This window comes from Zootoca vivipara, chromosome 6 (genome assembly GCF_963506605.1).
Source record: "Zootoca vivipara chromosome 6, rZooViv1.1, whole genome shotgun sequence".
Taxonomy (NCBI): Eukaryota; Metazoa; Chordata; class Lepidosauria; order Squamata; family Lacertidae; genus Zootoca; species Zootoca vivipara.
The window spans coordinates 2,770,320-2,797,230 of record NC_083281.1 but is presented as its reverse complement, the minus strand read 5'-3'; the positions used below and the strand labels follow the sequence as shown (position 1 = coordinate 2,797,230).

Genomic DNA, 26,911 nt, shown 5'->3' with positions numbered 1-26,911 from the left:
GAGGTCCGTGGAGAAGAATCCGAAATCTAAACCGTTTAGATGTTCTTGTCGATGTCTTCTTTTTATTTAAATTATTATTTTAAAAAAAGTTCGACGCAATGCACACCTGCGCAGGTATACGACTTGGGGTGTTTTGTGTGTGTGTGTGTGTGTGTGTGTGTGTGTGTGTGTGTGTAAACATTCAACTCAAATTCCAACACTTTGGTCCCGGGTTAGTGGCATGGAAAAGGTATCTTCAGAAAAGCAGGAAAGCCGGCTGGAATGAAACCGCATTGGGCTGATGTTCTCTCCCTGGGGGAGAAGAAGCAGGTCTTGGAGGAGGCCGGCCAACGACGTTTTGCCGCCTGCAGTGGGGGGGGGGGACAAAGGACAAGACGACACCCGTTTCCCCCCCAATTCTGGACCGGAAGATGAGTTTCAGCTTTAGCGCTGATGGTAGAGGGTCTTGGAGGTTGACCCCACTGCAATTAACAGACCTACGGTAAGTTAGACAGGTCCTTTCTCTGAAATGGGTCCAATGAACATGCTACCCAGAAGAAGCAGGCAAGCCTAGGCTGCCCTGCTTGGTAGAGCCGGCTCTGAGCTCAGAATCGGGCTGCCGCAGTGCTTGGAAAGGGGCAGCTACCATCCCCTCCAACATTTCTCCCGTGAAAATAGGGATATTCTACCGTACCCTCCAGGGGACCCAGGTGGCGCTGTGGGTTAAACCACTGAGGCTAGGGCTTGCTGATCAGAAGGTCGGCAGTTCGAATCCCTGTGACGGGGTGAGCTCCCGTTGCTCGGTCCCAGCTCCTGCCAACCTAGCAGTTCGAAAGCACGTCAAAATGCAAGTAGATAAATAGGAACCGCTACCGCGGGAAGGTAAACGGCGTTTCCGTGCGCTGCTCTGGTTTGCCAGAAGCGGCTTTGTCATGCTGGCCACATGACCTGGAAGCTATACACCGGCTCCCTCGGCCAATAATGCGAGATGAGCGCACAACCCCAGAGTCGGTCACGACTGGACCTAATGGTCAGGGGTCCCTTTACCTTTACCTTTACCATACCCTCCAACCTCTCTCCGATGGAAATAGCAACGTCCTATTCCATGCCCTCCAACCTTCCCTCCCTCCCTCCCTCCCTCACTTCCTGCTGATAGTTGTTGAGCTGCTTTTTTAAGGAAAAGAGGGCCAGATTTTCCAAGTCTGTAATTGGAATCCCAGACATATGGCAACCCTACAGAAGTGGAATTAGTTGGTTCCGCCTGCCTTCGGTGTTTCTGCCGCCATCTGCTGTTGACCTCCCAACGGGCACCAGCAGCTTCTGAATACCACCGAGCCACAATTTTATTTTATTTTATAAAAAAAGGTTCTACTTTAAAATCCCTTCTCTTCGCCAACGGGTTGCTCTGCTTCTTGGCAGCGCTGCAAACCGCAAAGAGCTCGGCTCTTTGGGAAGGGCCGTGTTGTGAAACCTTGCTTCTTTTCAAATGCTGCCGGTTAGGGTGTGTGTCTAGCCCTACGCTGCCGGTTAGTGCAGGCAGCACTGAATTAGATAGGCCAATGGCTTCACTTGGCCTCGAGCAATTCCAACACTACCACCTCTGACCCAACCTGGAGGCGCTGGGGGACCAAAACGACTCCTTGCCAAAACCTTGGGAGAGCGCGGCTGCCGGCCAGAGCTGGCAACACGGAGCTCGGCGGACAAACGGTGCAAGGATGGCTCCTCGGTGAAGAGCTGTGACCGGGACAGAGGTGGCTGTGAGTGCGAAGGAGGAGGGTCTGTCCCGGGAAACATGCAGCAAGACCTTTGGCCCCCGTTTCCAGAAAGGTAGCGTCTCAATGGCAGAGCCCTGTTTGCCCACAGAAGGTTCAACCGTGGGCATCTTCAGGTAGGGCAGAGAACGCCCCTTTCTCCTGAGGTCCAGCGCTGGACTGGACGGGCCAAGGGTTCTGACTTGAAGGGAGGCGACCCTCTTTCCCCTCTGCCCCACAGCGGCTAATACTGAACGGAAGTGGGGTTTGGCAACCTGTGTGCATGTTCGGAGGGTGTTTGATCCTTGGCAGCGGGAGCCAGGCTCCCAAATTCAGGAAGGAAGGAGAAGGCTGGGGAATCTCTTATGGCTTCGACATGGCTGCATAAAAGAGAAGGTCGGAAGGTGATGCTAGCAGGCCATGGGGCGGGCGGACCACAGGACTGGGGCGGGCGGAGAGCAGGGCACAGCGGGGCTTAGCTGGCGCTGCCCTCCTCGGCGGAGCGCGTGTCCGACTTCAGCTTGACGAACTCCTTCGCCACATCGTCGTTGTTGCGCTGCGAGAGGATGCGGAGGACGGTCAGCCCCGTGTCGTCCATGTGGATGCGGCGGCCGAGGGGCAGCCAGCAGGCACAGCTGCCCCTCTGGAGGAGGTCCTTCAGCTGCAGAATGGCGATGCCCACCGTCCGGTCCTCGCGGGCAAAGCAGTAGTCCTTCACGCAAACCTGGAGCTCGTAGCATTCCGGGCCCGTCTCGGTGCCCAGGGCGCTGTGGGAGGAAAAAGGTGGGTTCAGCTACAGAGCCGCAAATATAAAGCTTTAAGTGCGTTTCGAGCGCATTGCGCAAACACATCATCTCCTTGACATCTGACGGGAGGGCGTTCCACAGGGAGGGCGCCACCACCGAGAAGGCCCTCTGCCTGGTTCCCTGTAACCTCGCTTCTCGCAGGGAGAGAACTGCCAGAAGGCCCTCAGAGCTGGACCTCAGTGTCCGGGCTGAGCGATGGAGATGGAGACGCTCCTTCAGCTATACTGGGCCGTTGAGGGCTTTCAAGGTCAGCACCAACCCTTTGAATTGTGCTCGGAAACGTACTGGGAGCCAGCGTAGATCAGTCTCACAGGACGGAAGGTACATGTCTGTCATGGGCTTAGCTAGTGAGGCAAGTGGGGCAGCTGCCCCCACCCCCCCAAATTCAAGTAAACAAATAAAAATACTTAAATAAAAATAGAAATAATCAGAATATTCGAGATTCAAGTGATCAAGGGGCTATGCTTACTGAGTGTGGGCAGAAAAACTGCATTGGGGGGGAAAAGGAGGAATTTGAGAAGGAAGTGCTGAAAAGGTTTTCAGCAAATCCCAGAAAATGTGCTTTGGTTTAAGTTTCTTTAAAAAAAAGATGAAAAGGTGTGTTCTTTGTAATTTTGCAAATAATAATAATAATAGTAATAATTTATTTTTTATACCCTGCCCATCTGGCTGGGTTTCCCCAGCCACTCTGGGCGGCTTCCAACAGAAATATTGTTGTTGTTGTTGTTTAGTCGTTTAGTCGTGTCCGACTCTTCGTGACCCCATGGACCATAGCACGCCAGGCACTCCCGCAATTTGGCCAAACAGAAATATTAGAATACACTAATTTCTTAAAGATTTAAAGCTTCCCTAAACAGGGCTGCCTTCAGATGTCTGGTAGTTTTTCTCCTCTTTGACATCTGATGGGAGGGCGTTCCACAGGGAAGGTGCCACTACCGAGAAGGCCCTGTGCCTGGTTCCCTGTATGTAACTTGGCTTTTCACAGGGAGGGAACTGCCAGAAGGCCCTCGGAGCTGGACCTCAGTGTCCGGGCTGAATGATGGAGGTGGAGACGCTCCTTCAGGGATACTGGACCGAGGCCATTTAGGGCTTTAAAGGTCAGCACCAACACTTTGAATTGTGCTTGGAAATGTACTGGGAGCCAATGTAGGTCTTTCAAGACCGGTGTTATGTGGTCTCGGCGGCTGCTCCCAGTCACCAGTCTAGCTGCCGCATTCTGGATTAGTTGCAGTTTCCGGGTGGGTCACCTTCAAAGGTAGCCCCACATAGAGTGCATTGCAGTAGTCCAAGCGAGAGATAACTAGAGCATGCACCACTCTGGAGAGACAGTCCGCGGGCAGGTAGGGACTCTGCCTGCGTACCAGATGGAGCTGATAAACAGCTGCCCTGGACACAGGATTGACCTGTGCCTCCATGGACAGCTGTGAGTCCAAAATGACTCCCAGGCTGCGCACCTGGTCCTTCAGGGGCACAGTTACCCCATTCAGGACCAGGGAGTCCTCCACACCTGCTTGCCTCCTGTCCCCCACAAACAGTACTTCTGTCTTGTCAGGATTCAATCTCAATCTGTTAGCCGCCATCCATCCTCCAACCGCCTCCAAGCACTCACACAGGACCTTCACCGCCTTCACTGGTTCTGATTTAAAAGAGAGGTAGAGCTGGGTATCATCAGCATACTGATGGACACCCAGCCCAAACCCCCTGATGATCTCTCCCAGCGGCTGCATATAGATGTTAAAAAGCATGGGGGAGAGGACAGAGCCCTGAGGCACCCCACAAGTGAGAGCCCAGGGGTCTGAACACTCATCCCCCCCCACCACTTTCTGAACAAGGCGTGTTCTTTTTAATTTTGCAAACTATACTCATTAACTTCCCATCTCGCGGCAGGCAATTTCACCTTCATAGCAATCGCCTCCTAATTGCTCCTACAGCCCATCATTCCAGCTTCTTGGCACTCAGTCAACAATTGCATGTTAGAACTTGAGGGAAAACCTTGTGGAAATGCAGTACCGTTTGGTACTTGACCCCACTAAAATTATCTAAAATGTACCAGAATGTTTCAAGTAAATGCTGGAGAGGTGGAAGGCTCAATGTTTCATCTTTTACAAAAACAAAAAACAAAACCCAGAGGCTTTCCTGTTGGCAACATTAATGGAAAAAATGACAGACCGCACTGAACAAATATTTATTAGGAAATGGGGCATGTACAAAAAGTACCTTAAGGATTATTGTAATAACATGAAATCTGTGTAAGCTCTAGAATAACTTCTGTGATATGTTGGGTGAGTATTAGAAAACATAACATGCATGAAATTTAATGAAAGAAAATCGAAATATAAAGTGCGATAGGTAAAATAATGAGGCCAACTAAGTTTGTCATAGGTGTGAGCTTTCGTGAAGTGTGCATGCACACGAAAGCTCATAGATATGACAAACTTAGTTGGTCTCTAAGGTGCTACAAGAAAGAAGATTCCACCTAATCATTAGGAAGAACTTCCTGACAGTAAGAGCTGTTCGGCAGTGGGATTTGCAACCAAGGAGTGTGGTGGAGTCTCCTTATTTGGAGGTCTTTAAGCAGAGGCTTGACAGGCATATGTCAAGAATGCTTTGATGGTGTTTCCTGCTCGGCAGGGGGTTGGACTGGATGGCCCTTGTGGTCACTTCCAACTCTACGATTCTATTCTATGATTCTATGCTACTGGAAGGATTTTTTTTTTTTGACTGCGTCAGACCAACACGGCTACCTACCTATAACAGGTAAAATAATGTTTAGAGGCAGGAGGGGTTGGCAGGAAGTCACTGGAATTTTGAGAATAATGTGATACAATGTAACAAGCATTAATTCTTTCTTCTTTTTATGGACAATTTTGTTTTAATAAAGCATTTTAAAAAGCAAAAAATGAAACAAACAAACAAACAAAAACAATTGCACACACCACCAGCATTTAAACTGCACGCTCAGCTGCTGGAGAATTGCAATGCCTCCACCGACTGGTGTTTCCTCTGTTTAATGCGCGTAAAAAAATTATTTCGTCAATATTTAAAAATGGTTCTTACAGCCAATTGAGACGGCTGACCTGGCGACGGGGCAGGACTGAGGTTAGCAATAATTGCCCTTCTTGAGTTGGAGGAAGGAAAGGGGGGAATGGAGAATCACTTACAACTGGATGCTCTCGTTATATTTCGGGGACCAGCTGTTGTTCTTGGACTTGGTGGCGAATTTCCTCTTCTTGTCACTGAGGTGCGGCCCGATGATGTTGACCTCAATAAAGGGGCGGAAGATTCCCGACGTTTGCCACTTCAGGTCATTGGCGGCTACCACTGGACGAGAGAAAGGCACAGTGCCGGATTTATGTATAAGCTAGACCACAGAGCCTAGGGCAGGCATAGGCAACCTTGGCTCTCCAGATGTTTTGGAACTACAACTCCCATGATCCCCAACCACTGGCCCTGTTAGTTAGGGATCGTGGGAGTTGTAGTTCCAAGCCTAGGGCTTGCTGATCAGAAGGTCGGCGGTTCGAATCCCTGCGACGGGGTGAGCTCCCGTTGCTCGGTCCCTGCTCCTGCCAACCTAGCAGTTCGAAAGCACGTCAAAGTGCAAGTAGATAAATAGGTACCGCTCCGGTGGGAAGGTAAACAGTGTTTCCGTGCACTGCTCTGGTTCGCCAGAAGCGGCTTAGTCATGCTGGACACATGACCTGGAAGCTGTATGCCGGCTCCCTCGGCCAGTAAAGCGAGATGAGCGCTGCAACCTCAGAGTCATCCGCGACTGGACCTAATGGTCAGGGGTCCCTTTACCTTTACCTTTAACCAAGCTCTAGCTTAGGGCCCCACTTTTTTGCCCCCCCCCCAAAAAAAATTAAAGGAAAAAAACACCTGGATGTATATTTCCAAAATACAGGTGAAACTCGGAAAATTAGAACATCGCCGAAAAGTGCATTTATTTCAGTAATGCAACTTAAAAGGTGAAACCAATATATGAGATAGATGCATGACATGCATAAGCAAGATATGTCAAGCCTGTATTTGTTGTAATTATAATTATTTGTCATTTGGTGGGTCAATTATAAATGGAATGTAATTAATGAAATGTAATGGCGATGTTTATTTTTGTATTATTGTAACTACAGAATTTGTTTTATTACTGTGGAATTTCCAAAAGACAGCATTTGTAAAAATAAAAATAAAAAAGTTGCATTACTGAAATAAATGCACTTTTCAACAATATTCTAATTTTCTGAGTTTCACCTGTTCAAGATAAAAAAACAAATAAAAAAGTGAGGAAGGAGAATATTCAATCAATATATTATCTCCTACTATCCACAACACCAAGGTAGCAGGTTCAATCCCCGGACAGATTCCTGCATTGCCGGAGGGTCAGACTGGATGACCTCGGGGGTGCCTTCCAAGTCTACGACTGCCACTTCTGCTCACCTTTGACGGTGACCTTATGCTCCCCGGTCCCAGGGTGGGTGATCAGTTCCACGTGGATGGAGACCTCGCCAACAGGGTCGTCCACCCCGGATCCTGCCCGGCAAAGGGAGGGAAGCATGGAGATGTAGAACAGAGAATTAGTGCATAAGCTTTCAGCCCATCCCCAGTCCGATTATTTCTCCCGCTCCTCCCTGCTCCAAAAAACCCAAAACCAAAACCTTGTTGATGGACTGAGGCCTGACGCTTGCTTCAGAGGCTCCCCCCTTTTGGGAGGTCCTTCCTATGTCATCATTCCCCCCCCCCCCCGGAGAAACCTTTCCCTGGAAGATCAGGCAAGGCCTCCTTCCACCTGGCTTGCCCCACCCTCTAGTCTCTGCTTCTCAGTTTGTATTGTATTATTTTATATACTGTGGCTTTATTGTTTGTTGTTTAATCGTTTAGTCGTGTCCGACTCTTCGTGACCCCATGGACCAGAGCACGCCAGGCCCTCCTGTCTTCCACTGTCTCCCGCAGTTTGGTCAGACTCATGTTGGTAGCTTTGAGAACACTGTCCAGCCATCTCGTCCTCTGTCGTCCCCTTCTCCTTGTGCCCTCCATCTTTCCCAACATCAGGGTCTTTTCCAAGGAGTCTTCTCTTCTCATGAGGTGGCCAAAGTCTTGGAGCCTCAGCCTCAGGATCTGTCCTTCCAGTGAGCACTCAGGGCTGATTTCCTTCAGAATGGAGAGGTTTGATCTTCTTGCAGTCCATGGGACTCTCAAGAGTCTCCTCCAGTACCATACTGTGGCTTACCATTGTTTTATTGATTATAGTTTAGAAATTGTTTACTGTAACTGTCAAGAGTGAATTTCTGTTTAACTTTCATATGCTGATATTGTTATTTTAGACTATTCCAACGATTGTCTTCTGTATGCCTGCCTGGTCGTTTTAACTGTATCTAGTTTTGAAATTGTTTTGTGGGTCTTTGTTGTTGTAATGATTGTTGAATGTTACTTTTATGATGCAGGTTGCTTATTTTAGAGTTATGTTTTATTATCACATTTTTGCATTGCATTAGATTGTTATAAGGTGTACATTTTTTGTTTCTTCAGCTTGTAAACCTCCTTGAGTACTGTAAGATAGAAATGTGGTATACAAATAAAAAATGATGGCGATGATGGTATCAGACTCACCAAAGCAGGGAATCGTACTCATATCATTGTTACCCTTTGTAAACTCCCTGCCTATTGATATTCCCTGCACCGTGTGTTTTTCCCAGCGCTTGCTGAAAGCACGCACATTTTTCGAGGGCAATTTTTATTTTATAACGTTTATGGGTCGCCTCCAATGTCAGTCGTACTCGAGAGCAGACCCCTTGAAACGGAAGTATGTGACGAACGAAGCGCCGTTCCTTTCAACGAGCGTAAACTCGGTGTAGAATTTAGTTGGCTGTAACTGTGCTTAAAAAAAAAGTGTTCTTTTGTAAAAGGCGAAAGATTCACATGATCTGAAGAGAAACCAGAGTATCATTTTGACATTTCAAAACTTGACTTCCTTCTGCCTCTTTCTGCGGTTCCTTAAATTTATTTTTTAATATTTTCTGCATATCCAAATTAACCTAATTTGGTCCTTTATTCATCTTTAAATATATACTCTCATGAAACTGCAGGTTATTACAATAACCCTGCCAATGTTTTTATCTGTCTACAATTTATTTGTAAACATTCAATAAACCATTCCCATTCTTTTATAAAAAGTTGGTTATCTTGATTTCTTATTCTCACAGTAACTTTTGCCATTTTTGCATATTTCATAAGTTTTTTGTTTCCATTCTTCCTTTGCTGGGACTTCTTCTTCTTTCCATTTTGGGGCAAGTAACATTCTTGCCGCTGTAGTCGCACACATGAATAAGTTTCTATACAGTTTAGGTAGTTCTGGTCCCTATAATTCCCAAAAGAAGCTTCTGGTTGTTGTTTTAACAAACGTTATTTTAAACATCCTTTTCATTTCATCACTTATAATTTCCCAAATGATATTTGGTTCCCCCAAATTCAGCTAAAAACGCAACTTTGATTTGCTCGTTGCAAACAGCGGAAAGTCTGCAAATTTTTTATAATGAACCTGTTTTGCAATGGGTGTTGAATAATTTCAATCTCAGCAGCAGATATAGACCCTGGTTATTTATACCTCCATCTTATAATTTTGATGCGAGCCACTTAAATGCTTTGCTGATTAAGCGGTATATATATCTAAACCCTGTTAGCGATTGGTAACCAGAATAACAGAGTCATCAGAATGGGCAGATAGCCCAGGCAAGCTTCTGTGACCTCAGCCAAGCAACAAGGTGAAAATCATTCCTTCCCGGAACCCCACTTCAGTAACAGTACCCAACCCAACTCTGCCCTTTCATGGTCCAAGAAGCAGGATAAAAACCAGTCCATCATTCAAACAGGCTTCCTCCGATGAGGAACTTATTCATGCAGCAAAGGCAGAGAAGGAAGAGGAATGGGTGAGGAGGAGGAAAGAGAGACAGCTGTTTGTCAGATGGCAACCAGGGACAGGAGATCTCAGCCAAAGGTGGCCGAGCAAATGGGGAGAGGAGTTGGTGGGCGGGGGGGAGAGAAGAGCTTGGAAACAAAAAGTGCTCCCCCCCACGTTCAGTGGCTCAGGTCTTGCGGATGGGGAGGGGGGAAGGAGGCCAAGGCTGCGGATCTCAGAAGAATGGGGGCCCTGAGCCAAGTGGGAATGTTCAGGGTGGCAGGAGAGGATATATAGTTTATTAATATCCTTCCTAGTTCCTTTACTTAGCAGAGTTAATTCCCCCTTTTTACATGCACAGCAGAGAGCTGGTTGCAGGCTCGTGTGAGGCTCTCACTATTGCACAATTCAGTCTGTCTTCAGATTGAATTGTACGTTCCTGGTAAGTTCCCTTGAATCCCTCTTGAAAGAATAAAGACGCCACAAAAAATATTCAATGTCAATAAAATAAGTTTACTCACATCCATTCACAGTTGGATTCCTGAAGGCAGACTTAGTTGCAAATATGTACATGTGGATCTACCCATATGGGGGAATAATCCCAGTGCTTCTGCTAGCTGAGAGCTAGCAGAGCAGTCCTAGCTAAAAGCTGGTCAAACCAAAGAAGGCAGTAAAAAGAAAGAAAGAGGTTGCTGCATGACTCGTCCTTTTGTTACCTGGACAGGTGAGGTCAACGCCCACCTTCCATCACACGCAAAAGGAAGGATGCTTCAGCCAGGAGGAACAGGAAGTTTTCGACTGGCCTGCCCAAACATTCCCTTGGATGTCTTCTCTAGCATTACAAGGAATGTTGCACTTGACTGCCTCTCATGGATAAAAGGGAACTTACCAGGAACGCACAATTGAATCAGACTGAATTGTCTAATAGTGAGAGGCTTACACAAGCCTGCAACCAGCTCTCTGCTGTGCATGGAAGAAAGGGGAATGTAACTCTGCTACATGAAGGAACTTGCTAGCGCAAGTTAGGAAGGATATTAATAAGCAACATATCCTCTTCTGCCACCCTGAACATTCCCACAAAAAAGAGGGCAAATTTACCTACTTCTGCTTTTAACTGACGACTCTCATTCTAATTACCCCTCCTACATGTAGGCTTTAGAAGCTGTGGTTGCCAGTAGCTATGTTCTTCACTTTCAACAACAAAATAATAATACTACTACTACTAATTGCTCCCTCGCTTGCCACGTGAAAGTATTTGGGCTCATGTTCACATCTTTGTGAGCATCATTCTGCACAGAGCAATTTATTAAACTGTTTCACACGTACATATGGATTCTCCTGGAGGGCAGAGCGGTGTCAACTCTTGCCCTCCCAGACTCCTTCTCCGTGATCTCGTAGCTGAGCCAGCGGCCTTTGAATTCAGCCGCAAGAGAGGGGATTTTTACAGGGTGGAGCTGGTTTAAGATGTTGCTCTCTTGTGATTCTCTGCTGCAGACCAGCTTAGATCTGAGTCGAATGCACTAGGAATTTTTTCCTTGGGGTTACTGTAAACCAGGGGTGGCCAACTCCCAAGAGACTGCAATCTACTCACAGAGTTTAAAAGTGATCTACCCCCTTTTTTGGGGGGTTCGGGTCAAAGTTGTTCAGGGAGGAGGTAAATGTTGAGCTTTTATTTAGGGGAGCCACAGTTGTTCGGCTTCTTTGAGGGGAGCCAATGATCTACCAGTGATCTACCACAGATGTCCAGTGATCTACTGGTAGATCACGACCTACCTGTTGGACATGCCTGCTGCAAACAAAACAAAAAAACCCTGGGCGTTTTGGCCCAATTTTAAAAATCCACCTGAACAGAAATTTTAATTCTGAAAAAGAGGACATGTCTGGGGAAAGGAGGACACATGGCAACCCTAGTATTGAGGGGAAATGTACAGCCTTGGAGGAAATGCAACGATCCGGCCGAAAAACCATTCCCCGCCACTGCCTGGGAGATAGTCCGGATCTTCAGCCTTTGCCCTTTTCATGCAGAAGGAAGATTTGGGAAGGTTGGGCAACACGCACACACACACACACTCGCAACGGCACCGAGCCAACTCCCGAGTCGCATGCTGAGACTCTCTCTCGATCCAGGAACCAAGGCTGGAAACAAACGGGTCATTTCCAAAAGGCCAAACGCAAGCACAGGGGGATGGTGAAAACCCCAAAGTTGCCCCCCTCCCCTGCCCGGTTTCCTCCATCTGGGGATGAGTGCTTGCTTGTGCAAGGGGGGGGGGGTTCTCATTCTGACGCATTCAGTGCATAAGGTTGTGGAGAGCTGATGGAGGCCCCCCCCCCCCCCCCTGAGCAGAGCTAGTCAAAAGCGAGGCAGAGGTGAGAGCCAGTTGTGGCTTGCATGTCCCTTTCCATATCGGGTCCACAGAGGATGAAAGTTTGGGGGCTTTTGCTAGCCCTGGTCAGGGTGGCGGGGAGAGGGTGGGTGGGTGAGTGGAGGAGGTCTGGGGTGGGTGCAGTCCAGGAAGGAGAGGAGCATTGGGAGGAGAGCTCGAGACGTACCCTTCTCAGGATATATTTCTTCACTAAGAGTAAACCTAACACCTTTGCCACCATGGACTAAGGATGAGAAAAGGAGAGATAAAGTTGGGAGATAAAGAAATGCCAAGGAGGGAAGATAGAGTGGGAAGTAAAGGAGGAGAAGGTAAAAGGAAGGATAAGAAAAAGGCAGAGGGGGAAAGGGAAGGGAAGAAGGTAGATATGAGGGGGGGGAAGGTCAGTACAGAAGAAAATACAGAAAGGATAAGGAGGAGGGCAAAGAGGGAGAGGGAGAAAAGTAAGGCAGGTAGAAAGAAGGAGGGGGAAAGGTAATCAACATAAGGTGGAAAGAAAATATAAGAAGGAAAGGAAGGAATAGAAAAGCAGATGGAAAGAAGGAAGGAAAATATAAGGAAGGAAGGAAAGGAACAGAAAAGCAGAAAGAAGGAAGGAAGGAAAGAAGGAAGGAAAATATAAGAAGGAAGAAAAGGAATAGAAAAGCAGAAGGAAGGAAGGAAGGAAAATATAAGGAAGGAAGGAAAGGAACAGAAAAGCAGAAAGAAGGAAGGAAGGAATATATAAGGAAGGAAGAAAAGGGATAGAAAAGCAGAAAGAAAGAAAGAAGGAAGGAAGGAAAATATAAGAAGGATGGAAAAGCAGATAGAAGAAGGGAAAAGTTCAGAAGAAGATAAAGGAAGGTGGAGAGAAAGAATGAAAGATAGAAGGGTAAAATGGAAAGATGATAGAAATAATGGGTAAGAAGAAAGTAGGAAGAGAAAGAAAAGAAAAAAGGTAAAAATGAAGTTTGAGAAAAAGAAGGTGATGAGAAAACGAGAAAAGGTTAGAGGAGAACAAAAAGTAGGAAGAAGGAACAAGAAAGAGAATGAATAGAAAAGAAGACAGCGAGAAAGAAAGACAAACGTTTGGAAGAGGCGATAAAGAAGGATAGGGTAGAAAAGAAGACAGGTGAAGAAAGGAAAGGGTAAGAAGAGGAAAAAGGAAGGTAGGGAGAAAGAAGGGAAGAAAGAATGGATAAAAACAAGGGTAGCAAGAGAGAGAAAAGGAAGGGAGGGAAAAAGAAGAGAAATAATTTAGAGGCAAAGAAACCAAGAGCAGGAAGAGAAGAAAGGAAGGCGGATAGAAAGGGTGTCAAGGAAAGTTGGAGAGAGAAGGAGGGAAAGAGAAAGAAAAGAGAGAGAGAGAGAGAGAGACATGAGATGGTTACAATAGAAGCAAGAGAGGGAAAATGTGTGAAGGGAGGAATGGAAAAAGGCAAGAGAAAAAAGAGAAGACGAGAGATCAGCTCCTGTAGATTCACACACTGACTCGAGTCGCAGCTGGAGAATTCAGAATATAATGTTATAGCAATCACCAAGTTCAATAACTCTAGGGGGAAGAGGGGAACGGTCAGAAATGTGCCCAGGAGGGCTAGACAGCGCAAGACACTGTATGAATATTTTGAATGTATCATTTGAGGTATCCTGTTTTTATTTTAAAGAGCTCTGTGGAACGCCCTCCCACCAGATGTCAAAGAGAACAACAATTACCAGACCTTTAGAAGGCATCTTAAGGCAGCCCTGTTTAGGGAAGCTTTTAATGTTTGATGGATTTCTGTATTTTAATATTTTGTTGGAAAGCCGCCCAGAGTGGCTGGGGGAAGCTGGCCAGATGGGCGGGGTATAAATAATAAATTATTATTAAAAATTATTATAGAAGCCTGAACAAGACTCCCTTCGGGTGTCTTTTAGCCTGTTTGCACTCTTTGTCAAACCAGCCGATCGATTCCATTCGCCTTTTTGAGCCACTGTTTTTAATCTCAATTCTTAAGTGGTCTTGCAGCCTATCAGTGTATTAAATGATTTCATGGCCTCAGCAGTGGAAGTAGCTGAAATAATAGCAGCGTGGATAGCCTAGTTTAAATCATCTATACGAAGAAAGCCTGTCAATGCTAAATTAAGTAATGGGGGTCCATTTAATTCTATTGGCTGCCTAAGTTATGCCTCAATTTGCGTTTGGAGATAAATTGAATTTCTAAGGGAGGGTTGTTAAGTAGTGGACCCGAGAGTACTATTGTTAAGGGTAGGCGATCGCTTGCAATACTGTGGCCCACTTCAAACTCCACAACAGATTTATGTGTGAATCGTGAGATTGCAATATAATCTATGACACTTCCTCCGAACTTTGTAAAATGGGTATATTCCCCGGGCCATGCTTCAACAATATTTGCATGGGTCCGGGCATCTATTTATTCCAAAAGGAGTCAGCTCTTCGAAATGCAGAATATTAAATATCTTTAACCTTCAGCACAGCCGGCCGGTGGTCCCGATTGAGGGGAACAGGCCCCCTGCACCCCCCCCCCCCGGACAACTTCAACAACGCGCAAGAACCCGCCTCTCTTTTTGGTTTACACCAAAGCAAAAACCTGGCACTGTTTTCTAAAAACAGCAGCTTGCCGGATGCCTTGGGGGGGGGGGGAAGGAACCTTCAAAGCAGTGCATGATGGGAAACGGCACCGACCGCCTCCTCCTGGGCAGGCTGGTGCCATAGGGATAGACTGCACCCGGCTAGGGAGGCTCCGCACAGCCTGCTGGACCAGCGAGCTCCACGAGAGCAGCGACTCCGGGGACTCAGCCGCAAATATTAATGTTTTAAGTGCACTATACAAACATGACGCTAGGTGGCGACGGCGAGCTAACGGGAAATCCAATATATTTTTCAAAACTTTTTTTTAAAAAAAGTGTTTTCGCATCTGTGTCTGGATTCTACCTGGGTCTCCTTGGGGAAACTGGGATCCGAGGAAACCCCAGAATCTGGGCCCCCTTCTGCTTCGCCAGCCGCGCTTACCTTGTGAGGACTGCGTCTGCACGAAGGTTTTGATGAGCAGGTCTGTGGCTTGCGTGTAAAGAGAAAGGGCGTAACGCAGAGACTGAAGGTCCGGGCTCTTCTCCAGGAAGGTTTTCTTCAGGCCGACGCCTCCTGCGTGGAAGTATTGCTGAATTGGGGAGGAGAGAGGGGAGAGGGTTGGGGTGGGAGAAGACACCAGTGGAAGCAAACCCACAGAGCCGTGGCCACAGCATCACATTTGCAACGTGCCAGCTGAGGCGATAATAACGGCAACGGCGACCGCAGGCTGCCATGAGGACTAGAAACTTGGATGGTGAAACTTGAGGGTGAAACTGGACAACTTAGGTCCACTAATGCCGACGGGTTTGGGATGTGACTCAAAGAGGCCTAGAAACTTGGGAAACGAAACTTAGGAAGGGGGAATCGTCCTGGGGACTAGAAGCCGCGCGAGACGTGGAAATGAAACTGAGCATTGATCCCTTGTCCTCCATCTCACTGTTGCTCCGAACTTGCCGGGGCAAGAGAAGGGTAGGGAGAAAACAAGACTGATTTGGCTCTGCCTGTCGTTCTCTCTGGCGCCACCTTCTGTTGGCCTCCTGCGCTGCCGCAGCACTCATCTGGATTTATTGGCCAAGGGAGCCGGCGTACAGCTTCCAGGTCATGTGGCCAGCATGAGTAAGCCACTTCTGGGGAACCAGAGCAGCACACGGAAACGCCATTTACCTTCCCGCCGGAGCGGTACCTATTTATCTACTTGCACTTTGACATGCTTTCGAACTGCTAGGTTGGCAGGAGCAGGGACTGAGCAACGGGAGCTCACCCCGTCGCAGGGATTCGAACCGCTGACCTTCTGATCAGCAAATCCTAAGCTCAGTGGTTTAGACTACAGCGCCACCCATAGAGTTGTTTAAAAAAATAAAAATAAAAATCACTTGGGGACACCTGGATATCTGTGTGTGAAAGGGAGAGACTATATTGACTTTACCCACAGTTTTTTTGGAACTTGTGATGGTATGGAGCCGGTTAGGGCCTTTGTCACAAACTAGCAGGCCAAGAAGGGACGGGATCCCCTCCCAGACATGCTGGGTAATCCTATACGCCAGCCCCATTCAACTCAACGAGACTTTTCCTGCGCGCAAGTGTGTCTAGTGTGACGACCTAAGTTCTTAGTCTTCTTTACCATGTGTACAACATGATTTTTTTTAAACGAAAGCACCCATGAAGTTTAAAGGATAAATAAAGCCACTGAGAATAAATAAAACGCCACAACCAAACCAGACACGTTCCACATGAATTGCAATAGGATCTAAAATAAAGATACAATTGTCAAATCATCTATTCTAGCACGCAGGGGGCCAACAAAATAATATAATTTGGCATCTGAACAATTGGCATTATTAATTGCATTATAATTTGGTATTGACGATGAGGCTTTTATGGGGCTACTGTAACTGAAAACTAATAAAAAATATTATACATTTTTCTAAAAAAAATAAAGATAAAAACAAAAAATCCCAATAACAGCGGTGTTTCACCCATGCTGAACTGGACAACCTGCCCAAGACATGGTGGGGGAAGGGAGTCCGGGACATGCCCGGTTTGGGGTTGGGCTAGATGACCGCTGCAGGCCCCTCCCAGCTCTACAATTCTAGGATTCTATGCTCTCACCTTGATAGTGTCCAGGGCCAGCTCTACCACAGCACACTGCTTGGGTGTCAAACTCTTGGCTTCCTCACGCACCATGTGGTCCTGGATGGGATGAAGAACAAGTGACGAACAGGTTTCCTTTTCCAGGTGGGGGTAATGCACCCTCCGGCAACCCCCATTTCAAAGCCCCTTTTGCCATCTCATAACCTGGATTACATTTGCCCTACGCCCGGATTTTCCCGTTCGGGATTCCGATGACGGAATTGGCGCCCAGGGAGAGTTTTGGGGTGAATCGGCAAAACGTGCAATTTTTAAGGGGGTAGGCTCAGTTGTCAGGCTCCCCCCTTCTTGACCTAGGCAGCTGCAGAACCTCAGAAGCTTCTCAACTTTCCCTAACCTAGACCAGCCCCATGGCGGTTCAGCCTGCCATGGGGCCGCTGGTGGATGCCCCCTCTCTCTGTGCAACGCTGGAGGGCTTGGTCCTTACGGGTGAAAGGGGCCACTGCTCCCCCCCCCACGCTTCCACTTGCCTTCCCTCTGACCTACAAATAGTCCAGAAAGTGCCACTATCAGTGTCGGCCCATTTTCCCCTTGTGAAACTCAGCAGGGGCAAAGGTCAAAAAGGTAAAAGACCCCTGGATGGTTAAGCCCAGTCAAAGGCGACTATGGGGTTGCGGCGCTCATCTTGCTTTTAGGCCGAGGGAGCCAGCGTTTGTCCGCAGACAGCTTTCCAGGTTGTGTGGCCGGCAGGACTAAACCGCTTCTGGCACAACGGGACACCGTGACGGAAACCAGAACACATGGAAACGCCGTTTACCTTCCTGCCGCAGTGGTACCTATTTATCTACTTGCTCTGGTGTGGTTTCAAACTGCTAGGTTGGCAGGAGCTGGGACAGAGCAACGGGAGTTCACTCCGTCACGGGGATTTGAACTGCTGACCTTCTGACCGGCAAGCCCAAGAGGCTCAGTGGTTTAGGCCACAGTGCCACCTGCGTCCCTGGGACAAAGGTAAAACGAGTTGGCTCTTCCTGCTGTTTGTCTCTGGCGCTACCTAATGTCCAGCTCCTTGCCTTCTGCAATACCATTGGGCTGGCTCCATCTCTCGTCACCTTGGGGCCATTGGTGATGGGAAGCATGGGAGGCTAGCTTGTTAAGGCAAGTGGTCTGCCTAACTCATGAGTCATCTACACTTGTGGTTTTCAATGCTAAAAGCGAGTTTTAAAAAAGGGTTACGGTAGCCATATAGCCATATGACGTTCTTTTTTTAATAATGCGTTATTGGAATGTGACACCAGGGGGCGCTGCAGAGCGATTCCCGTCAAATAAACGGGCAGACCTTGTAGAAAAGGAAGCGGAGGAGAAACCAACAGTATTTTAAACATTATTAAATATATCATTCTAAGAATGTGTAAAAAGAGAACATAGGACCCCCCCCCCCGCCTCAGTCCGCTGTCTTCCTCCTCCTCGTTTTCCGTTGTGGGACTCAGCAGGGAAGAAGATGGAGGCCACTCTAGAATTAGCTAATTCTCTGCCTGTCATTGGCTGTGGCGCCACCTAATGCCCGGCTCCCTGCTTTGCGCCCAACCAGGCCCAAGAAGCACAAACGACCGCCGTCCTCTGCAACACAGCTCCTTGAATTCTGTGGACTCCACAATCCTGCGTTTCTCACCTTGAGTTTCGAAAGCTGCCCCAGTTCCTTGGCTGCGTTGAAGATCATCTGCGTGCCCTGGGGGGCGGGCATAAGGAGGGATGGAGAGAAGAAAGGGGAGGGGGAGGGAAGAAAAGATAACAGAAAGATAAAAGGTAGCTATGTTTCTGCTGAAATTTACCCTGAACCTCAGCTATCCTTTCCCATTTGATGCTAAGAAATTCAGGCAAGGTTTCACCCATGAACATAGCTGCCAAGTACCCTGTTTCCCCCGGGAAACCCCCGGTTTTTCTTACCTTTTCCCGGTGTTCCCCCGTATCACTTCGTCTCCCGTTATTCTCCCTTATATTCTCCTGCCGGCGGCCATTTCCCCCCCTCCTGATATGCCCATCTATGGGCACCAAAAATGGCCAGCGTTGGCTTTGAAAGTCGCGTCTACGCATGTCCGGAAGCCGGCGCCGGCCATTTTTGGTGCCCACAGATGGGCAAAGCGATACTGGAAGTTGCATCTATGCAACTTCCGGTGTCATGTGGCTGCTGGTCCCGGATTCTGCAGTCCAGGACTTGGCAGGTATGCCTCTGAAGCGTTGCTTCCCAAGAGCGTTGCACCCGAAATGTCTGTTTTTCCACCTACCCATCTCAAATGGAGGGTGTAACAAAGCAATTCTGGCCCTACACACCTAAACAAGATTCACCCTTTCATTTGCAAGGCCTTGGCTCTGGCGTTTTGGAGCCGGTCACTCCCGAGCGTGACAAAATACCTGGAGGCAGAATAGCAGGGTATCGAATGGCGTTAGATACCCTGAATAGAGGCAGGATCCAGACCAGGCACCCTCAAACTTTGGCCCTCCACATGTTTTGGACTACAATTCCCATCTCCCCCGACCACTGGTCCTGTTAGCTAGGGATCATGGGAGTTGTAGGCTGAAACATCTGGAGGGCCGCAGTTTGGGGGTGCCTGATCCCAGACAGTTTAACCGATTGCATAAGCCAGAGGTTTTCAACCTTTTTGTGTGCACAGCTCCCAGGAGCAACATTTGTCTGTGGCACCCCTGTGGGGCTCAGGAGCCCAGTTATGTCCCCCCTTCCCTGCAGAGCTGGCAGCCCCTCACCCTTTTTTGAACCTCCTCCCTTGTGGCATGTTTCCCTTGGCCTCCTCTCCCCTCTCCTTGGGCGTCCTCAGGGCCGTCTTAAGCCCATCCAGCGCCCTGGCACTACGTCCCTCCAGCGCCCCCCTCCAGAGCCTCTCCAAGGGCCCGGGAGTGCCAAGCAGACCACGGCAGCAGCGGGAGGCCACCTCCGAGGACTCCGCGCTGCGCCTCCTTCTCATTTCCCCAGCGCTGGGTTCCGCTCAGTCAAGCTTCGCCACCAGCGCCCGCACCGCAGGACCAGCAAGAGCTGCTTGGGCGCTGTGCGCGCGCTGGTGGCGAAGTTCGACTGAGCGGAACCCAGCGCTGGGGAAATGAGAAGGAGGTGCAGTGCAGAATCCTCAGAGAAGGAGCGCAGTCCTGGCCAGATCGCCGGAACCCTGCGCTCACTTGGCGCCCTTCCAGCGCCCTCCAGCGCCCGGCGCCGTGGTTCTCCGTGCCACTAGCCTCTATGGCTAGGGCGGGCCTGGGCGTCCTCTGGGCATCCGCTGGCCTCTGAGCTGCCCACCCCCCTGCCCTAAAGAGAGGTGCCTCCTCACACTGCCCCACAGGGGCTTGGGACTTGTCTGCCCCATTCCCAACAGCAAGGGCTGGCGGACTGGGTGGCTGGGATCCCTCGCCTGCTTGCTTGCTTACTCCGAGGCCACCCCGACTCCTGGCACCCAGCACCCCCTGGCCAGCCCCAGAGGCACCGTTCGCCTGGGGAGCTTGTAGCCGGGGCTGCTGCAACAAACAGCCATGCAAGCCTTTGGGAGGCAGAGACACAAGAGGGCATCAGAGGAGGGAGGGAAGGAAAGAGGGACGGAGGCCAGTGTTGCCCGCAGCACCCCTGACCATCATTCTGGGCACCCCAGGGTGCCACGGGTTGGAATCCACTGCCATAAGCATTGCAAGGTGCAGAGAGATACAGTATACTAGATCTGATTAAATACAGGTACTGTAGACAGATTGGATGAGATAGATGCGGATGAAGAAGGCTGGATTAATTTAGATAGGTACAGAGAGATTTAGTTCGACGCAGAGATACTGGATTGGTTTTGATAGATGCAAATTTGGTTGGATCAGGGCTGCGTCTACACAGCCCTGGACTACTGCAATGTGCTCTATGTGGGGCTGCCTTTGAAGGTGACCCGGAAACTGCAACTAATCCAGAATGCGGCAGCTAGACTGGGGACTGGGAGCGGCCGCAGAGACCACATAACACCGCTCCTGAAAGACCTACACTGGCTCCCAGGATGTTTCCGAGCACAATTCAAAGGGTTGGTGCTGACCTTGAAAGCCCTAAACGGCCTCGGTCCAGTAGACCTGAAGAAGCGTCTCCACCCCTATCGTTCTACCCGGACACTGAAGTCCAGCTCCGAGGGTCTTCTGGCGGTTCCCTCCCTGCGAGAAGCCAAGCTACAGGGAACCGAGCAGAGGGCCTTCTCGGTAGTGGCACCTGCCCTGTGGAACGCCCTCCCATCGGATGTCAAAGAGAAAAACAACTACCAGACTTTTAGAAGACATCTGAAGGCAGCCCTGTTTAGGGAAGTTTTTAAATGTGTGACTTTTTAATGTATTTTAATCTTTGTTGGAAGCCGCGCAGAGTGGCTGGGGAAACCCAGCTGGATGGGCGGGGTACAAATAATAATAATAATAATAATATATTATTATTATTATTATTATTACTAAAATTCCTTCAGTAGCACCTTAAAGACCAACTAAGTTTTTATTTTGGTATGAGCTTTCGTGTGCATGCACACTTCTTCAGATACAGTAAAATAGAAGTCCCCAGGCACTTATGTAGAGAAGGGGTGGGGATGGGGAGGGGAGGGGGGATCACTCAGAAGGGTGGTGGAAGTGGGTGATTGACTGACTGATAGCTGTTGATGACCGAAAACGACTGCAAATGGTTTTGCATGAAAAAGCAAGGGTTGAGATGGCTGAAGATCGCTTATCATGTATAATGAGATAAGAATCCGATATCTCTGTTCAAACCAGGTCCCTCCATGGTTTTGAGCTTGGTGATAAGTTGTAATTCAGCAACTTCTCTTTCCAGTCTATTTCTGAAATTCTTTTGTAGTAAGACAGCTACTTTGAGATCTTGTACAGAATGTCCTGGGAGATTGAAGTGTTCTCCTACTGGTTTTTCTGTCTTCTGGTTCCTGATGTCAGATTTATGTCCATTTATCCTTTGGCGTAGGGTTTGGCCTGTTTGTCCAATATAGAGAGCTGAAGGGCACTGTTGGCATTTGATGGCATACACAATGTTAGAAGATGAGCAATTAAATAGCCCTGAGATGGTATGTTGGATGTTGTTGGGGCCAGTAATGGTGTTGTCCGGGTGTATGTGGCAGCAAAGTTGGCATCTGGGTTTATTGCAGGCTCTGGTACCAGTGTCCATGTTAAGTCTGGTGGTTGTATTATTGTGGGTGAGGAGTTGTTTAAGATTGGGTGGCTGTCTGTAGGCAATGAAAGGTCTTCCTCCCAGAGCTTGAGAAAGGGAGCTGTCATTGTCCAGGAGAGGCTGCCTCCTCACCCCTTAGGAGAGGCTGCCTCCTCACCCCAGTGCCTGGGGACTTCTATTTCACTGTATCTGAAGAAGTGTGCATGCACACGAAAGCTCATACCAAAATAAAAAATTAGTTGGTCTTTAAGGTGCTACTGAAGGAATTTTTTTATTTTACTTCGACCCAGACCAACACGGCTACCTACCTGTAACCATTATTATTACTGTTTATTCTGTTTCTTTGACTTTCTCTGTGTTATATCGAAGCCTTTCACGCAATGCAAGAGGCCCTTCCTGAAATCTAGCAGGGATCTACCAGAAGAGGTGGAATTCTTGGGCAGTCGCGAATTATTTCCTGTCGTTTTCATGGGCAAATATTGGGGGGGCGGCGTGGAGGGGACAGGGCCCCGAATGGGCAGAGAGGGTGGCAGAATAGTGATGTTGTCCCACTGCTGCAAGTGAGATTTAGTGCGTTGTCCAAAAGCCACAGCTCCATCGCAAAACAGGTACTGGGGTTTGAAAGGAATGGGACAGAGGCAATTAGCACTATAATCGGGGAAACTAAGGGAATATTTCCCGTGACGGAATTCACCCTGGGCTGATGGAGACAGATATATTAAATTAGATTAGGCAGGAGCAGATAGATTGGATTAGATTAGGTAGCTGCAGTTAGATTAGATTAGGTAGCTGCTGACTAAATTCAGTACAGAGAAGGTACTTGTATATTCGACAGATGCAGATTAGTGTAGATATATTGATTAGACCCAGATGGTATTAGATCAATATAATCAGACTGAGATTAGGCAGGCACAAATCAGATCAATGCAGGACATGGATAGATTAGATCACAGGCAAAATGAGAGAAACAAACATTATAAAAGTTGACTTCTTCGCTTTCAACAAACTCCCCACCTCTTCCCAAACCCTGCTTTGAGTTTTAAAATACATTTCAAACAAAATCCCGATAGGTACGCCATCCTCCTGACAGTTTGTGCCCGAGTTGCATGTGTGTGCCTCTAAAATTTACACCCAACAAGTAAAATATGTTTGGGTCTTAATCTGATGATCCTGTAGAAGAAAGGGGGATTGATTGATTGATTGAAAGGCTGATTGGTGTAGGGAGTGGATTCCTCGACCCGGAACTGCCTAAATCATGCTTCCGATGTCCCCCTAGTTAACTTGGTTTGTAGCCCTCCACCTGTTGTACTCAAAGGTACACAGCTGTTGAATGTGGAGGCTCAACCTTTGGCAGGAACTTTGCCCCAACCCTTATTCCCCAACCCCCACCGACCGGCAAGCCCTTGGCCACCACATGATCGTCTTGTGGCAGTGAGTCCCGCAAGCCGGCGATATCGTTGCGTGATGAAATCCTGAGCCCAAGCACCTTCCACGTGTTATAAGAATTCTAAGGTCCCAAATATAAAATAAAGGTTCATAAACGTACGAGGCAAACACATGCGTAAGTATATAAACCACGTGTCTGAAATAGTCCAGGGGAGCAATCCTGAAGCCATTTGGACTCTCCCAGTGACCTCAAATATTCCTCTGCAGTAAGGGGGGGGGAGGGGAATCGGGAAAGCCTTCCCATTGTCTTTTTGCTTGCAAATCCTGCCTTAAGGGCATATTTGCGTAAAATAGGGTGGACCTGTGACCTGGATCCAGGAATTTTTACCATCACAAAAGAACGGCCAGGCTGCCCAGGTAAAACAATCAGTGACCATTATCAGGTATCCTGGCAGGCAGGATTTCTGCTGTAGACCGCCTTCTTCTGTGATGTATGTATGATTTTTTTTGGGGGGGTGGTCTCTTGGGCTACAGGGTGGGCAATTTCAAAAGTCTATACAGTGGTACCTTGCAATATGAAATGCCTCGCGCAATGAAAAACTCGCAAGACAAAAGCGTTTTGCGATGTTTTTGGTGACTCACAAGACGAAGTTTTCTACAGCCGTGCTTCACAAGATGAATTTTTTTGCGTTTTTGTTTTTGCCGCGGCAAACTGCGCTTCACAAGACGAAATTATCGCAAGACGAAATTATCGCAAGAGAAAGCGACTCGCAGAACGAATTAATTTCGTCTTGCGACGCACCACTGTATAACGGCTTGCGCAGCATTGTTCGGGGTTTCTCCTCCCACCTGCGTGTGGGGAGTGGGGGACCCTGTTGCAACAGTTTAATAAAGATCAGGCTTACTAGCCGCTTTGCTTCTCAATAGTCTCTGGTTCGCCTCTCTTATTTTCTCCTACCGAGAGAGAACCCACTCAAGGACTCTATACGGGCTTTTGGATACCCCATAAGGGAAAAGGAGCAGGTTTTTTTCCTATAACGCACGGCTGGTCCTTAACATTGTAAGAACACAAGAAGAGGCCATCATAAGGGCCCTCTCCCCTCCTGCTGGCCTCCAGCAAGCAGTATTCAGAACCAGGGCTGCTTTCCAGGTATAAGTAAATAAATAAGTCGGACCCATTTCTTCCAATGAGTTTGCGACGAGCATGCTAAAACCAGGAATTGGGGGGGGGGGGCAGTTAAACGACTCCCCCCAAATCCCAAGTCCCCACCAAGCCTCTAACTATGTCCAGGACAACGGCCATTGAAAACAGGCACCACACATGCACAACAGCAAAGAGGCTGAGAAAAGCAGCCTATAAAATTGTAGCAAGAAGCGGATACCATGCATCGTATCCAATATAAAATCAAATAAATGCCGAAATACAACGGTGTGACGGATTTCCTTGGTTCCAACGGCTAATGAATCCCCTGGAAGAGGGGAATCCGGGGCTCGCCCTCCCTCCATAATCCCGTAAGCATAAGGTCACGTACTCCTTGCCCCTCCACAAGGTGTAAACTTAGCCACGCAATAGGAGGCAGGAGGGCAACATATATCCAGGGCCATCTTAACCATAGGCGTTAGGGGTGCTGGGCACCCGGGCGCCGGGCTCTCAGGGACACTAGGCTGAGAGACCAGGGCCCAAGAGTTGGAGTCCGGGGAAGAGCCCGCCCGTCAGAGCGCTGTGGTGGGTTCTTCCGCTGCGGGGGGGGGGGCTCTCCACCGCAAGTTCGGGGGCAAGCGAGCCAGCGAGGCCCTGAGGCGGCCGGCTGGCTACACCCTCCTGCTCGCCTGGGATTGGCGTAGGGCCGTGGAGAGGCCTGCCCAGGGTGCACTGCCCACCTGATGAGGCGCCCAGCCTAGCACCAGGGCCGGCTCTAGGCCCAGGCTGGGTGGCGCAATGCACCAGGGCGCCTGGCCACCAGAGGCGCCGAAGGGGCGCCAAACGGCTGGCGTCCAGCTGAGCGCGGCAGCCAGGAGCTCCATGCGAGGCGGCAAAAGCTTCCTCTCCTCCTCTTCTTGCAGAACCAGTGAGACACCTGCCTAGAGTGGCAGCAGGCGTGTGGTGTGCAAGGCCACTAAGTCCTATGGCTCCTCCTCTGCCGCTGCCTCCTCCTCTCCCTCGGCTGCAGGAATCCCCTCAGCCGCTGCCCGCCGAGCCGTCATCTGAGGGAGCGGTGCCTCTTCCCCCCTAAAGTCCCTTCTCTTTCTCTGGACTCCACCCCACCCCACTGCCCCACCGCCTTCCCATCTCCCGGCCATTCCCGAGGACGGGTGGCCAAGCTTCCCCTGCTCTCCGCGCTTCGCCCTCTGCCTCGCGCTCTCTCGTGCGCACCCTCTTCGCCTGGGCGCGCGTTTGTTTTGCCCGTGACGGCGGCAAGGCACCAGAGCGAACTTTGGCAAGGCGAGGGGCCGCCCTTGCGGCGAGTGCTTGTCGGTGGGTGGGCAGCGGAGAGCCCCAGTGGGCAGCCTTGGCGCTTATCTGCTCCGAGGAGCGAGGCAGGCGTTGCTGTGGGCAGGATCTCCGGGGAGCTGGTGGCAGCTTTATAAGCCAGTGCTCTTCGTGGGGATGGCCTCGTCGGGCGCCAAGATGCCTCCTGTCACCACCTTCCGCAAGTTGGGCCCCGAGGGGGCGCAGGAGGGATCTTTGCACCACGGAACTGGGTGAGCTTAAGATGGCCCTGCCTAGCACCACCGCCTCGCGCTCCTCTGTGCCCTGCTTTGCCCTGCCTGCATGCCTCGAAGGCTGGCCCAGAGCGCCCTGGCCCCCCCCCCCAAAGGCTGACAACTCTGGGCAACCTGGGGGGGGGAGGGCCCACCGGGTGGATTTTTGCACCCCGGCGCCACATATGCTTCAGACAGCCCTGCATATATCCCAGACAGAAACCCATCGGGATGGCGGATTGAATCCTGATACTTTCAAAGGAGAAGCCCAGGAAAGCCTTGCCGCCACGTGTAAATACTTCTATTGCTCTTTGGAGAAAAGGGTAGTTAAAAAGGTGTCGGGTATCGGGGTGGGTGACTGGGCTCATGTTTCGACATGCCAAGCTTTGTGACGTATTTGTGACGCACCAATGATGCCATTGGAAAATGGCCTCGGTCCAGTACACCTGAAGGAGCGTCTCCACCCCCATTGTTCTGACACTGAGGTCCAGCTCCAAGGGCCTTCTGGCGGTTCCCTCGCTGCGAGAAGCAATGCTACAGGGAACCAGGCAGTGGGCCTTCTCGGTAGTGGCACCTGCCCTGTGGAACGCCCTCCCATCAGATGTCAAAGAGAAAAATAACTACCAGACTTTTAGAAGACACCTGAAGGCAGCCCCGTTTAGGGAAGCTTTTAATGTTTAATAGATTGTTGTATTTTAATATCCTTCTGGAAGCCGCCCAGAGAGGCTGGGCAAACCCAGCCAGATGGGCGGCGTATAAATAATAAATTATTATTATTATTATTATTATTATTATTATTATTATTATTATTAAAGTTCAAGCAGCCCCCATGCTTGGCGTTCCTACCCTTTGTGCGTTCGAACAAATAAAGGTCAGGTCTACTGACCGCTGTTTTGCTTCTTTAGATTGGCTGGAGACTCCTCCTTTTGCTGGCCAGAGAGAATCCTAGAATCCTAGAGTTGGAAGAGACCACAAGGGCCATCCAGTCCAACCCCCTGCTGAGCAGGAAACACCATCCGAGACCCACAGGGAGAGTGGACCCTGACCAGCTGGGCAGCGGAGTAAATCCGCACCCCAGGATTTTTCCTTATCAGGCAGAACACCCCCCTGAGTCTTAGGACTGCCAACATTGATTTCCCACAAACTTGCCCACACATGCAGACAGGCAGGCAAAGCAAGCTGAGAAACAGACGAGAAG

At 49.2% G+C, this 26,911-nt stretch overlaps 1 protein-coding gene across 1 annotated transcript in view; it reads right to left on the bottom strand.

Annotated features, from left to right (window-relative positions):
- Positions 1-1,506: 1,506 nt before the first annotated feature.
- Positions 1,507-26,911, bottom strand: part of UNC13A (unc-13 homolog A) — a 139,034-nt gene continuing 113,629 nt past the window's right edge. The window contains 8 exon segments of the mRNA XM_060275227.1: positions 1,507-1,734; positions 2,206-2,497; positions 5,698-5,857; positions 6,971-7,063; positions 11,976-12,032; positions 14,796-14,943; positions 16,464-16,544; positions 18,112-18,168. Coding sequence (XP_060131210.1) covers positions 1,507-1,734; positions 2,206-2,497; positions 5,698-5,857; positions 6,971-7,063; positions 11,976-12,032; positions 14,796-14,943; positions 16,464-16,544; positions 18,112-18,168 — 1,116 coding nt within the window.